This window comes from Colletotrichum lupini, chromosome 10 (genome assembly GCF_023278565.1).
Source record: "Colletotrichum lupini chromosome 10, complete sequence".
NCBI classification, from domain to species: Eukaryota; Fungi; Ascomycota; class Sordariomycetes; order Glomerellales; family Glomerellaceae; genus Colletotrichum; species Colletotrichum lupini.
Genome location: NC_064673.1, coordinates 3,477,663 through 3,491,756, shown reverse-complemented (window position 1 = coordinate 3,491,756; position 14,094 = coordinate 3,477,663). Strand labels below are relative to the sequence as shown.

The following is a 14,094-nucleotide window of genomic DNA, read 5'->3' as shown; positions in this document are numbered from 1 at the left end:
GTTGTAGCATTTTGGGCTATTGCAGTCCCGAAACTATCAATATTTAGAGAAAGTCCTCTATGGATGTAAGGTCAAGGTCTTAGGGCGGTCATTGAAACGACTGAGTAGACAATACAAGTCTGGACCATGAAAGTTAAGCCATGGCACCCGGATTTTGTTTATATATTCTGCCTTTGCTGGCTGCTCGGGCGGTTCTGGATATCGTAGGCACCCGGCTTTAAGACCTCAATCTTTCTATTTCAAATCCGGCGGATTGCCCTTCACTTCTGATTTTAGGTATATATACGAGTTGCAGCCTGTGGGAGAATGAATGCACTGGAGAGCCGAAGTATTGTATATAAGTCTCCGTCCTATGAGATCTAAGGAATTTGGTCTGGAGAACTGAGTGTCTGGGAGACCCGTTCCAACGCTGAGAGTGAAGTGGAAGGAACATGTTGTCCTCACCGCGACAAAGGATCTTTCCCCTTACGCCGAAACAGAGAGATGAAAGTCTTTGTGCCGTTTTGAGTCGAATGCCCGGGGGTTAAGGGGTAAAGTAGTCTGAACTGCTTTGTATGAAGCTTAGATGGAACCATGGAACTTGAAAATTCTTTCTGGATATAGGTCAACAACAATAATGCTCTAGACAGTAGAGAGGTTGAAAGAATGTCAGCAACAAGGGATAAGACTGGTGCCAGGGAGGTTCTCGTGTACTATGTCACCCCAATACTGCGACGTTGAATGGGATGTACCTGGGTGCTCCTGTGGGAAGTTTTCGGTACAGAGGAGAATCTGTCTCCCTATTCTGTTTTCGGCCATTTGAGTGCTAGCTTCTAACTTCAGTAGACCGAGCATCAAAGGTCCTTCATCATTTCTGAGCTACACTCCGGCTCCTGTACTCCTCAGCAATCAAGGCTTGTCTTGGAACTTCCCAAAACCCTCGTTGCCAGCAACAGCACTGTCATTCTCCCCAATGTCCACAGACTTGACACCCGAATGCGCATTATCCGGCTCGCCAGTCGACTCTTCCTTGACCGCCTCCTTCGCCTTCTTCTTCTCCTCCCACTTGAAAGCAAAGTGAATCCCAACAAAAATGACGGCCGAAACCAATGCAAAGGCAAGATACAGCTTGGCGCCGATGCGCCAGTGTGGGGCCTCGGATGCCGGGAACGCGGCGATGGGGATGAAGGCGCTCATGATGTAGGCGAGGACAGTTCCGCTGGCGAAGAGGACGGTGCGCACCTCGGGCTCGCCTTGGAGGTGGGCTGATGCCCAGGAGCATAGCAGCATCGTGGAGACACTGAAGATATTTAGAGTGGTAATCATGGGGCCTTGGTTCAGGTTTGACTTACGCTCCGATGTAGTTCATGTACCAGCCGGCCATATAGGCTTGTTGATTACTGGGTCTTATGATGAGGATGATCTGTGAAGTGATGTTGATGACCTGCGTGATATTAGCCAAGCAGGATGAAGTCTGAAGATTCAAGATAATTACCGAATGCAGAAGTAAGAATGGCAGTCGAACTCCAAAGTAGTCGCTGAGGCCACTGAAGAGCAGCTCTGCTACGAGTTGGACGGCTTGGCCGATGATGGGCAAGTAGTTGAGCATGGCAACAGAGCTGGAGGAACGATCAGCATGTTCTTTTAGTTCAAAGAGCAAGGCGATTACTTACTATTTGACCGATCCATCTGCGTTCTTCAAAGACTTGAGCCACAAGTTGAAGTAACTGGCTGGCGTAAAATTACCGCCAATGGGCCACGCGACTGTGGTGCACAATGTCAGTATAGGCACTCGAGATTATTTCAATTCAGCACTCACTAGCAAATGCCCAAAGTTGCCAGAAGCTGAAACATCGCACGAAAGACTTTATCGTGATGCCAATTTGTGGCTTGCGACCGACCCTGCGAGCACGGGCAAGGGCAATCTCAATATGCTTCGGCTTCAAGTAGAACTTTGCCAGGGGATTTGGGCGTTCGGGCTTTTTCATCGGTTAGCAACACTGTTTTCGGTACCTCATGAGAATTCAATTAGAGGCTCGAAAGTACTCACGTAGCCGGGAAGAATGAAGAACGCAGCAAGAGCTACGGCTATGGTACAAACACCCTAGAAAGAGGTCAGACCAGTAGAACTGAGTACCAGCTACAAGGTTTCCGCTGTGACTTACATTGATGATGAATGCCCAGCGCCAGCCAGAACGTCCATGTAGACCCTCAAAATTTGTTGAAAGCGCCCCTTGCATCGCGCACGAAAGCATCGCCCCGGCCGGCTGAGCAATGTTGTACAGACTCATGCGTAGGGCGACCTCGTGGGGCATGTACCACTGGCTGATGAGGGTAAAGTAGCCTGGCCAAGCTGTGCCCTCAAAGAAGCCGATGAGGAAACGAAGGCCGTAGACCTGGTTAGAAGTCAGAGATGAGGTTTAGTGGTGGTGGTTCGGGATTGTGACGTTGTACCTGTTTCGCGCTGGTGACAAGTGAGAGGCAGCAGGTGAGGATGCCCCAGATGAGCTGTGATGTCAGTCAGTAAGCCGCTACTTGAGGGGCCTCTGTAAAAACTGACTTCACATGCTGGCAGCCATTTCGAGGGGCCAAAGTGGGATATGATGATGCATGAGGGATACAGCATAATCATGTACCCGATGCTGCACACAACATCTTTGTTAGAACGCCTCTATGATATAGAGTGGAAATCATTAGCTCACTTGAAGAACGTAGTAAAATAGTTGAGCTCATTCCCCAGAAGATTGAGGTCCTCCTTCATTCCTGACACATATGCATTGCTCTATAACACGTCGGGTCAGTACTTTCAGTTGCCAGGCGGCATGAAAACGGATCTCATACGATATTTGTCTGATCAATGTATCTATCAAAGGGTGTTAGCTTTCAGTCTACTTGGCGGCAGCTCAGTTCACGCTCACTTAAACATGTAACCCAAGAAACCAATTGTCAGGAAGAACAAGTCCAGGCGCCAAAGCTGTGCACCAGTTTAGTAACTGCGTTGGATATATATATATATCATGTCGGAAACCTACGAAAGCCCTCTCGTCTTTGGGATCAATATCATCCTTTGGATTGCTCGCGATCGGGGTAAGAACACCTTCGGATCCAGAGTTGATGCGTCTTTGCTGAGCCGGTGGCAGCTGAGCCACGACTGGGATTGGGGTTTGCTCTGGAACGCCCATATTGGTTCTCTTGCAGTCGAATGACAAGCTGCAAAACCTTCACGTCTTTTTAGAAGCAGAGTCTACGAAGGCAAATCCCACTTCGCGTCGAGGATGAAATCTGACTATCACTTGCCGATGTACTTATACGAGCCATCAAGAATTTCCTGCGGCAAAGAGCCGCGAATCCTCCATGATGATATCAAAGTCAGAGGCGAAGACGTGCTCCGCGTGGTGTGGTGTGCTGTGGAGCATGCCGACGACCTCGGACTGAAGGGGGTTGACTACGATTCACGACGTTGCATGCTATCCATAAAGGGTTCGAGGATTACACCTCAGATCTGTATTGTATGGAATTTAGCTCATTCGAGAGTCCTTCGTGGCTTTCAGTCGGAGACTGTCCGTCAGTCAAAATAGCGCCGGCTATTTGTGCCGAAATCCAGAGGGGCGTTGCCGGCAACCTTGCGACATTGACAGGGGAGAAGACGTGATACGCCCAACGCAAACCACGGCCAGATAAGGACCAGCGACTCTCCACACATGCCTCGTGGCCGCATTTTGTGGTTATTGGACATGTACTTCTTCTGTCGCAATTCCACCGCAATGCATTACTCCTTGCGGCTTCTTGCATGTTCGTGTCGGCGAGAGCCCGACGCTCAAGGCTTAAAGCGCGATCAAGCAAGTGTTCAGCTCGCAGGCCCTTCTACTAGCAACAAGGCGTCACGCCTGTGACTATTGGAAGACCTTTCACCTCCCTTGACCTAATTGTCAGGAGGGGGTCTGTAAGGGGCTGTACGCTGAGTTGACAAGTTGACAGCGTAATAGCTCCCGTGTGGCCAAGTCTACCTCTCCCGCAAGCGTTGGAGTCTGTGACTGTCAAGTCTGAGGGGATTTCGATGTCTTCAAACATAATCTGAACTGTCATTCGCTGAACTTGGCAGCAGAGTCGTATTGCGAGTTTTGGCGGCCCTTGTTTCTTCAAGAGAGGGCGGCAAACTTGACATCGTTGACCCAGTGTTACCGCATCGACGTTGACTTTCACTAAGCACGGCATCGGGAAAGAAAGCGAAGTGGTCATATCTTCATGAAAAGTAAGAATCTTGAGTAGAAGGTGGCGAAGTTGGAGGCCTGCTTTCTTCGATCCAACACTCGAAGAAGAGTGGACCAGCTTCGACGGAGCGAAGTGGTGTGGTAGAGGCCCCTCCGATGCTTGGGCCTGATACCGGGTTCATCTTCGAGGCGGGCTGAAGCGAGGGTTCAGAAGGAATCCAAGGTTGAGGGTGCTGTACCGAATGTCAGAACACATGAAGCTGGCGAGGAGTTAGGAGATGTGATGCCTACCCCTATCGGCGCGGGCGCTTCGTCTCGTAGTTCCACGGCCATGGTAAAGGTACATCCCTCTGGCAATGGCCCCTTCATCTCGGCAGCATAGGCTAGACGTCTGAGGGCTCCTCTGTACGCCTCGTTCACATCAACCCAGTTCACCGAGCCGTCATCGTCGTCTTCCTCACGTCGCTGGAACCTCTGTGCCTGGCCGAGCTTCTCCTTGCCCTTGCCCGTAGCCCAGACCGGGAAGTTGGTGACGTCAAAGACCCATCTCTCGACGACAGCCATCGTCTCTGCGGCATGAATAACAACACAGACTTTTGAGACGGTGCCAAGTGCAAGCTGGTCCTGTATCGCAGCCAGTGCCGAGTTGATCCATTCGCAGAGGGCTGGATGGCGGGACTGGGGTACTGGCAGGTTATGGGCTTTGGTCATGAGAAAGGTCTGTTGTGGGTAAAGGCGCCTGTAGTACAGTATCGTATGTATCGTGAGTGTGAGGAATGTTGTAAACGAAGTTAGGATAGTGTTTGCCTGCGGCCGTGGGATAGCCACTGGTGGTGCGGAAGCCGAGTCTGGTGGCCTAGAACTGGAAGACATGGCTTCTGATGAATCGATTAAGCAGGATCACGCTTTCCCGCTAGACGAATATTTCTTCGATGGTAGAGCGAGATGAGAGCTCAGTCTCATACATACGAACGTATGGGTTTCGGTGGAGCGCAGGGAAAGACAAGAGTCGCGGCGGTGATGGACGGAACGCGACGGGGAACGATGCGACCTCCACGCCATGTCACATGACCTAGTAATGCACGTGATATTGCCTGGCTTGTCCAGGCAGCAGGGAGGCCGCCGGCGATTGGTTGTGACGATGCGGGGCTGGTCCACTTGTAGGGCTGAAGGCAGCGAGTCTCTGACGCCACTCTGCGAACCCCTCCAACCCCCAGCTGCGACCCAAAGCTTGGGCTTAGCTCCCTCCTGTCCCTGGGACGTTTCTACACTTTGTCCATCGCTCAGCATCCGTCTGTGAAGCCCAACCCAAGATCAAACAACGAAGCCCAACACTGTCTAAGCCCCATTCACAGTCTACATAAGCGTTGAAGCTTCTCCCAAACCTCTCTTCGAACCTCACCATTTACAAACACACAAACGTAGAACTCAGGAATCTACCCCTCCTCGGCACATCCCCGCCATGGCGAACCCACTCACCTCGCAGTCTGTACTGCAACAAATGGCAGAAGCCCTGCCTACCCACTCCAAAGGCGACACCACCTCGGACATTAGCAGCGGTTATGAGCTCCCTGCCCTCCTCACGCATGCCTGCATGGCGTCCCTCAAGTTCCGTCTTCTGGGGTTTGATGAGGAGAAGAGGATAGGTATGGCTACTGTCCTTGATAACCGTGCTCCAGGACCCCAGTTAACACCCACCGCAGAAGAAGAAGTCCAAAGCCTCGCCCCGCGTCTACCAGCATCATGGAACGCCGGCTATGGCTCTCTCCGCTTTGTCTACGCCCACAAGCAGTCGTCCATGACGTCCATTATTCGAATCAGCAAAGTTGGCGGCAAAGTCGAGATCAGCGGGCTCGCCGTCGGCCACGATGTCATCCACAGATTTGAAATCACGACAAAGGACGTCATCAATAACGCAAAGCTGCCTTTGCGCATCACACTCACCGAGGACGGCTCCGAAGACAGGAGCGACCTAGTCGAGAAGCTCAAGGAAGCTTTCGCATCAGAGTCTGCCGTCACCAAGCTGATTGATCAGTTCAAGACGGAGATTATCCAAAAGCTCATTCCCAAGTTGCAAGTTGAAGGCTATGAAGAGTCTCCCGACGACAGGGACGCAGCCGAGAACGCACAGAGAGAAGGCCGTGCCCAGGCCGGTCGTCCTGGACGGCCAGCACCCGGTGACCTGCCTGATCCCCCGCGCCCATACCCGGTCAATGATCCTCTCGCCCAGCCTCCCAGACGACCCATTCCTGCCGGAGACTTCCCACCGCCCGGATTTGAAGACGAGTATGAAATCAATAGACCCCCTCGCCCACTGGGGGTTCCCGGTCGATCACCCTACAATATTGGCCACGACGACCTCAACCCCCCTGGTCTTGGTCCCAATGACCCGCTGAGAGCATCTTTCATCGGTGGCGGCGGTCTCCCTCGACCTGGAGGCGGCGGCGGAATGCACCCGACATTTGATGACCCCCTTTTCGGAGGGCCGGGTGCCCAGGGAGGTGGCGGCTACGACCCCCAAGCGCCGCCGGGTGCTAGATGGGACCCCCTGGGTCCCGGTGGTATGCCAAGACACGGCGGGGGACGCGGAAACCCCTTTGGAGGCTCTGGTGGGTTCGGGGGAGGGTTTGGTGGAGGCTTCGGAGGAGACATCATCTAACTGATGGCGCTTTCGGGAAGATTGATAATTCATTCTGGCTGTCTTGAGTAGCTGTAATTGTACGCCCGTAATGAGACATGACAAAATGACCCAATTTGAATCAATTCCCCTCTTCCATACTCCTTTCATATATCTTGGTGATCATCTTGAACTATCGTAACTATGCCAGTGTCTATGCAGACAGCCCCAAAGACGCCTCGGGTGCGCCCAAATACGTCCACCGCAACTTCTGCACATCGTAACCCTCTACACACACGACCCTTTCCTCACCCGGCACCACATCGAACCCATTATCACTCAGCTTCATCCAGCGCTCTTCCTGAATAATAAACCCCTTGACCGGCCTCTCTGCAGAGACAACCAGCTTCCCATCCCTCACCTCCACACGCACCCTGCGGTCCGAAAAGTCGATATACTTCAACGGCTGCGGCCACGCCGTATCTTCCGCCACAGCATTCCCATCAACAAACAGCGTCGCATGGATAACGAACGGATCATCCTCCTCTGGATGAAATGGTACACTCGCATCCCCCAACTTCTCCCTCAAGGCCTCAATCTTATGCTTCTCAATAACCTCCGTTGTGGCGTTCCCCTCCGCAACAACCTTCTTCTCAATCCTGTCTCTAATCTCCTCACCCGTCTCAATAGATATGAACCTCACCACAAGCTCCCTGGCAACAGCATCAGTCTTCGCACTCGCAATCCACACGTCAAACTCCGTGCCCCTCGCCGCGAGCGTCGGATCAGCATGACACTTCGTCCACTCGTCAACCCTCCTCCCAACCCCGACATCAACCCCCTTCAACGCCCTCCCAATCGCATAAAAAGCAGGCTTCCTCACAAGCCAGTAATCCACAATCGCCCAGCTCACCGTCGGCCAGCAATCATTCAGCTGCCACACCAGCGCGCCGCCGCACCCCCTCTTCCCGGGCGTGCCCCAATCCCGCCGCCAGGCCTTGTACGCGAAAGTCATGGTCTCGGCCTGCATCAGCTGCGTGAGGTATGTGAACCATTCGAGGTCGTAGCGGACGCGGAAGTTCTCGACAATGTACGTCATCATCCGCCGCTCGTGGTCGTAGGCTTTGTTGCGGAAGTCGAGAGCCATGGAGCCCGGGCGGCGCTGGGCGGTCGAGGTGAGCATTGCGGTGGTGGTGGTCAGGTGCGGGTAGCCTTCCATGCCGAACTCGGAGACGAAGCGGCCGGTCAAGAGGTGGGATTCTTGGTATTTGTTCATTGCGCCGTGCCAGACTGGTTCGGTTGTGTTGGTCATTTCGATCTGAGTTGTTCCACGAAAAAGGGGTAGGAGAAGAAAAGACTTACTATTCCACTGATGGATATCTCCAACCGTCGGATCAGCCGTAGGCTTCCCATCACCCCACGGACTACTCGGATGGTACACCGCATGCGGGCTCTCCTCCTCCACAATCTTGGGCAACAAATACTCGTACAAATACCTCGCCGGAAACCCGGACCTCAACCACGACTCCGGGTCCTTATCCTCCTCGAACCGATACTCGAGCTTGTACCTCTCCTGCACCTGATAGTCCTCGTTATTCCCCGCCCAAATCACGATACTAGGATGGCGCCTCAACCTCGCCAAATTCTGCCGCGCCTCCGCCTCGACGCTGGCCAGGAAACTAGGGTACGTCGGGTAACTCCCGCACGCGAAGCAGAAATCGTGCCAGACTAGCACGCCCAGCTCGTCGCACGCCTCCATCAACACCGAAGACTCGTAGACGCCGCCGCCCCATATCCTCAACATGTTCTGGTTCGAGGCGACGAGCTGCGCGGCCCAGGCGCGGTACCGCGAGGGCGGGATAGCCGCGTGGAAGCTGTCTGCCGGGATCCAGCAGGAGCCGCCGGCGAAGACGTCGGTGTTGTTGATGCGGAAGTAGAAGGATCTGCCGAGGGCGTCGGGTTCTTGGATGAGTTGCGCGCGGCGGAAGCCTGTTCTTTGGGTGTGTGCTGCTAGCAGTTGCCCTTGATTTGAGACGTCTGGGGCGTGGTGGAGGGTCGTCGTGATTGTGTAGAGCGTCTGCGGGCCGTTGTTGAGGGGATACCACAGCTTCGGCTGCTCAAGCTGAAAGTCTGCCTTTGCCGTCCCGTCCTCCGCAACGACCATACGCTTCTCCAAAACAACCTCGTCTCCGAGCCTAAACACCACCGCGACCTCATCCGCGCCGGACCCCTGGGTCTTGACGATAACCTGCCCCGACACGCTCCCCAAATCCGGGCTCACCTCGCTCTTGACCCAAACATCATCGATCCGCGCAACATACCGCTCCAAGTACACAGGCTTCCAGATCCCCGCGGTAACGAGGATCGGACCCCAGTCCCAGCCCCAGTGATACTGCGCTTTCCGGACGGGGATCCGGCCCTGCTCCGTCTGCCGGGCGATGAAACGGTGCTCGTGCGCGTGGTCCTCGACGAGCTGTCTCCCGCGGAGGAGGGCCGAGTCGAAGACGATTTCCAAGAGGTTGGCGCGGTCACCGTCTGTCTTGAGGTGCTGCGTGACGTTTACGCGGTGGGAGAGGAACATGTTGTCCGAGGTGAGGATCTGTGTGCCGTTGAGGGTGATGGTTGCAAAATTGTCTAGGCCTTCGAAGACGAGGTCTGTTACTGCTGTCGTGCCCGGTACTTCTGCTTCTGCTTCTGATGCGGGCGTGGTGAAGTCTGGCGGTGTTGGGAAGGCGAGGCGGTAGATCCAGGTCTTTTCCGCGACCCATTGGACGGCGAGTTCGTTCATGTCCAGGAAGGGGTCTGGGATTCTGTGTTTGGATGTCAGGTTCGTCTTGTTTCTGGCTGTAAGTGTACGAGGCGAGGGGGCGGATTTACTTCTTGTTTGCCAGCAGAGCGACGTGGACTTGGCTGGGAATACTAGGCACAGGGAGCCATGCCTCCTCCGAGGCGTCATCTTGCTGTTTGAACGTCCAGCCTTTGCTGAGCTCATACCAGATGAGGGATGTCATCTTGGATGTTGGGACTAAAAGGTTTCTACCATGTAAGATGGAGTACACCCTTTCAGTTTGATATACTACGCCCGCAAAGATCACTGAGATACTATGAAATTAAAAGGGGGAACGACGTGATGTTGCGCAGTCTTATACATAAAACTCGCAAAGCTACGATGTTCCCTCTTACACGAGCCCGGCTGAAGACCGGGGAAATCGGGGTCGCCATCCGGGGGGGGGGGGGGGGGGGCGGGAAAAAAAACCCCCCCATTTTTGGGGGGGTTGGAGGAAGGGGGGTGGTTTACGGGGACGAGCGGGGGGGGGGGGGGGGGGGGGGGGGTGTGGGGGGGGGGGGGGGGGGGGGGGGGGGGGGCACGCAGACAAAACCCCCCATATTTTGAGGAGCTTGAAGTCAGCCGATTGGATTACGGCATCGAGACTGAGCTCGGGGTAGCACCGTCCGGAGCCGAGTCAATGAACGGGCTACCGTAGTACTGCTGAAATGTCCGGTTAATTGGTGGAAGAGACGGAGGTTTAAAGTCCCCCGTGAGATCCACTTTTGACCTCTGATGCGGCGATTTAAAGTCCCGATGGCTTGGTTGGGGGTCTCGGAGGTATATATGCCCGATCACCAACTGCACTTACAACTTCAAGGTCGAAGAGTAAAAGTCATGGATGAAGATATTTGGATGAGAAAAGCCATCTCATCTGATATCTTGGTACTTTGTCACTTTGTCCTATTCAATGTTGCTGACTGCCTCTCACCCGATATCTTCATCGTATATAAGCTGCACTCCCATTTCACAAACACCCCCTTCAAACCCTGCGCTCCCCGGTAAACCTCGCCATCCAGTCAAAAACAGTCTTGTGCCAAACCATTGAGTTCTCAGGGTTCAGCACCCAATGACACTCATCATCAAACGTCAAGAACCTCGTCTTGACGCCCTGGCACATGAGCGTATTGTACGCAGCAATCCCCTCCGTGATAGGACACCTGTAATCCTTCTCGCTGTGAATGATCAACGTCGGCGGCGCGTGCCTCCAATTCCGCAGCAGCTCCGGCCGCGCCGGGTTCCACCGCTCCATTTCCTCGGCATTATCCCACAAAAAGGGCGGCCCCCCGAAGTCGGGCCCGCCGTCGACGACGTCGCTCTGCAGCATGAACACAGGCAGACTGAAAATCCCGTCGTGCCAGATGGAGCAGGCGAAGCGGCGGATCAGGTCGTGCCCGTTCATCCAGGAGATCATGTACCCGCCGTACGAGGCGCCCGCGACGACGGCGCGGTCCTGGTCGAGGTAGGGGACTTGTTGCAGGTGGTCCATGAGGCGGACGAGGTCTTGGAAGGGAGCGCCGCCCCAGGAGCGGTAGATGCGGGCTGTGAAGTCGACGCCGTAGCCTGTGCTGCCTGCTATGTTTGGCGCGATGAGGACGTAGCCTTGTTGGGCCCAAAGGGCCATGTTCCACTGATTTCAGGTGTTAGTTGAGGGTGAGTATACGAGACGAAAGAGGGGACTGGCTAACCCTTGTCGACCATGAATCCGTCCAAGACGATTCCGGCCCACCGTGAGGTAAGAGAATCCAAGGGTACTTTTTGGTCTTGTCAAAATTTGCCGGCTTGATGATGAAGGAGTGCACAATGTTGTCGCCTTCGCCCTCGTACCAAAACTCAGAGACCATGCTGTGAGACAACCCGTACTTTGCGCCGTGTTTCGTAGCCGACGACACAGTCTTTGGCGCCGTGTTCAACGAGACGTCGATAATCTGCCACAGGCTGCTGTCAAGGAAACTATTGCTCGTCACCAGGACCTTGTCATAGCTGCCCTCCTTGAGAGGGTAGAAAGCCGAGACGACGCCGCTCGACGTCAGTGTCGTCGCCTCTGCATCGTGACGGAGCTCCACGTGCGACAGCTTCACCCGTCCGCAGTCTTCCGTCTGCAAAAAGATGGCATCAGAGCTGCCCGCGAACTCGAACCCCTTGGGCGGCAAGCTCGGCCCGTTGCCAAAGATCATCTTGTGCACATCGTAAGCGCCAAAGGACGCCGTGTGGCCCATATACAACCTCGCGTCCGCGGGGTTGTCGAGCGGCTCGTGCAAAAATGCAATCTTGGAGCCGTCGGGCGAGAACCTCACGTTGGAGTAATGCGCCTTGGCCTCCGATATGCCCATGACAAGCGGCCTGGGCTTGGCACTCGCGGCGGCCGAGAACGACGTGAGCGGGACGTAGTAGACGTGGGAGGCGCCCGCGTCCTCCGGCTTCAGCCCGGTGTCCTCTGCGATGAAGGTGATGCCTTTCTCACTGACGTCGAACGCGTCCGTCGGGTCGCTGACGTCGTACATGCCCGACGGCGCCTCGAGACGGCTTCCCTTGATGGCGTTTTGGAGCTCGCCTGCGACGCCCCATTTGCCGTGCGCGTTGACGAGAGTCGAGTACCAGAGGGCGTATTTGTGAGGTTTGATCAGTTCGTTCCACTAACACGATATTAGTCACGAATATGTCACCGATTTACATCCCCCAACTTACACGCCTGATGTGGTAATCGTCAAAGATTCGCCCCGTGGACCTCTTCTCCTCGGTCTTGTCATTGAACAGAGACCCGTCGGGCCCTACCAGCCCAGCAACGACGAAGCCGACACTCGCATCACCCAGCGCCTTGACCTTGAGGGCGCTGATGGGCGCATCATACTCTGCAGCGACGTAATGCTCCCTGGCCGGCTCGGCGCCGTTGGCGATCCAGATCTGGGTGGTGCCCTTGTCGCCGGATTTCAAGTAGACGATGTCGCTCGCTGTGCCAGGCAGCCACAGGGCGTCGTGTACGTTGTCGTCGTCGGTGAGCTGATCGGAGGCGCCGGACTCGACGTGCATGAGGCGGACCTCCTTGAGGGTCTTGTTGTCGTCGAAGCTGTGGGTGGATTGGGTGTAGAGGATGAGCTTGCCGTCCGGGCTCGGGACGGCGGCGCCGCGGCGGGGTGCGCTCAGGAGCACCTCGGGGGTGAATTCCTTTGCCACGCGCATGTTGGAGAGAATGGGTGGACACCGCGAAAGGTGGTGGATTTGGAATGTAGATGGTATTCACAATTGGGGGACGAAATACAACGCGATGGTATCGACGCGGTGAGATGAAGTCAATTGAAGCAATGGAAACTATGGTGCTGACACTTTGCTGCGAGAGGATCAGACGCGGTTGAAAAAGGCAGCAGTTTGACCAGACGTACGAATGAGGGTGACGCATGCTGTCTCCAGGGACGCGACAGCCCTTGTAGGTCGACACGTTAAGCTTCCAAAGTTTCCTCGAATTTGTCCGATTGCTTACCTTCCTGCTTGGGCCTCGGGGGTGGTTTTGGAGACGGCGAATATCTTAGCCGGCTCTGGAAGTAGACCTAGGGACGAATTGGATGGTATGGGATGTGCGCTGCGCTGCGCTGCCGATGCTGGTGCCTATTTGGCCTAACGTATCTGTGTTCGTATACCTAGAGTTAGGTAAATAGGGTCGTAGGTAAGAAAGCACGCAATTGTGTGTGAAATCGATCTTGGGTATTTTCAGAGGATTGCCGTGATTCCTCCTATGTCTTTTGGTAACATTTTTCAAGCTTATTGATTCGTATTGAATGACCTCTGGGTCCCGGAGCACTTTATTAATACTGCGTAAGTACGGAGTACCTATCCAGACTTGCTGGAGAGACATGCGCCAAGAGGAAAGGAAAGGTACAGAAAAGGGTACGTACTCCAACCACGCGGCCCCCCAGCTTCTTGAGCGAAAGCTTAGCTAAGCTGCGAAACGTACCTAAGATACTCAGCAGGTCGTGGGACCCACTGGTCGGGTCGGGTACGTAGCGCGAATCCCAATCGTCCAATCCCAGAGCCCCGAGGTCGGGTGGGTCAGTGTCGCTCCCCCGGAAGGAAACCGGACGGCCAACGGGAGAGTAGCCGACGAGGGGACCCACTCTTGGAGATGCCTCTAGGCGGGCGTCTTCTCTCGTTTGGTCATTTTAGGTGCATGTCCGAAGCGAACAAACACTCTCGACACTCAAAGTCATGCCATCATGCGATTTCTGGGCTGCCCACATGTTCATACCTAAGTCAGGACTCAGGACTCAGGACTCAGCCAACGCGGACGGTATCCGTGGACCATTCACTTGGTCAATCACTGGAAGGCACTGGTCCCCATCAACAGGAGCCTCCACCAAGCGAGTGACCCCGTGTGACCCCCACCAATCACCAAAACAGGCGTCTCCCTTGGTGTTTACTGGTCCCGTCCCATGTTTCCCGAGTCCGACTCACATCCCCCAGGGCCC

The 14,094-nt window shown here is 54.8% G+C and overlaps 6 protein-coding genes across 6 annotated transcripts; 1 reads left to right on the top strand and 5 right to left on the bottom strand.

Annotated features, from left to right (window-relative positions):
- Nucleotides 1-561: 561 nt before the first annotated feature.
- Nucleotides 562-798, bottom strand: CLUP02_18198 (uncharacterized protein; the record flags this gene model as incomplete). Its single annotated transcript, XM_049297101.1, has 2 exons — nucleotides 562-621; nucleotides 694-798. 2 exons carry the CDS (start codon nucleotides 796-798, stop codon nucleotides 562-564), a joined length of 165 nt encoding a protein of 54 aa, XP_049138325.1.
- Nucleotides 799-888: 90 nt separating this feature from the next.
- CLUP02_18197 (major facilitator superfamily transporter) lies at nucleotides 889-3,161 on the bottom strand (the record flags this gene model as incomplete). The annotated part of the gene is made up of 12 exons (XM_049297100.1): nucleotides 889-1,279; nucleotides 1,332-1,598; nucleotides 1,653-1,743; nucleotides 1,799-1,958; nucleotides 2,030-2,083; nucleotides 2,145-2,375; nucleotides 2,434-2,487; nucleotides 2,540-2,621; nucleotides 2,682-2,761; nucleotides 2,821-2,842; nucleotides 2,904-2,953; nucleotides 3,012-3,161. The coding sequence occupies 12 exons, from the start codon at nucleotides 3,159-3,161 to the stop codon at nucleotides 889-891; spliced, it is 1,632 nt and encodes a 543-aa protein (XP_049138324.1).
- A 1,061-nt stretch (nucleotides 3,162-4,222) lies between these two features.
- Nucleotides 4,223-5,063, bottom strand: CLUP02_18196 (HORMA domain-containing protein; the record flags this gene model as incomplete). The annotated part of the gene is made up of 2 exons (XM_049297099.1): nucleotides 4,223-4,423; nucleotides 4,482-5,063. 2 exons carry the CDS (start codon nucleotides 5,061-5,063, stop codon nucleotides 4,223-4,225), a joined length of 783 nt encoding a protein of 260 aa, XP_049138323.1.
- Nucleotides 5,064-5,652: 589 nt separating this feature from the next.
- On the top strand, nucleotides 5,653-6,849 carry CLUP02_18195 (PI31 proteasome regulator; the record flags this gene model as incomplete). The annotated part of the gene is made up of 1 exon (XM_049297098.1): nucleotides 5,653-6,849. One exon carries the CDS (start codon nucleotides 5,653-5,655, stop codon nucleotides 6,847-6,849), a length of 1,197 nt encoding a protein of 398 aa, XP_049138322.1.
- A 172-nt stretch (nucleotides 6,850-7,021) lies between these two features.
- CLUP02_18194 (glycosyl hydrolase family 2) lies at nucleotides 7,022-9,818 on the bottom strand (the record flags this gene model as incomplete). The annotated part of the gene is made up of 3 exons (XM_049297097.1): nucleotides 7,022-8,097; nucleotides 8,170-9,617; nucleotides 9,685-9,818. The coding sequence occupies 3 exons, from the start codon at nucleotides 9,816-9,818 to the stop codon at nucleotides 7,022-7,024; spliced, it is 2,658 nt and encodes an 885-aa protein (XP_049138321.1).
- A 686-nt stretch (nucleotides 9,819-10,504) lies between these two features.
- On the bottom strand, nucleotides 10,505-12,814 carry CLUP02_18193 (prolyl oligopeptidase; the record flags this gene model as incomplete). Its single annotated transcript, XM_049297096.1, has 4 exons — nucleotides 10,505-10,537; nucleotides 10,623-11,264; nucleotides 11,323-12,270; nucleotides 12,323-12,814. The coding sequence occupies 4 exons, from the start codon at nucleotides 12,812-12,814 to the stop codon at nucleotides 10,505-10,507; spliced, it is 2,115 nt and encodes a 704-aa protein (XP_049138320.1).
- Nucleotides 12,815-14,094: the final 1,280 nt, after the last annotated feature.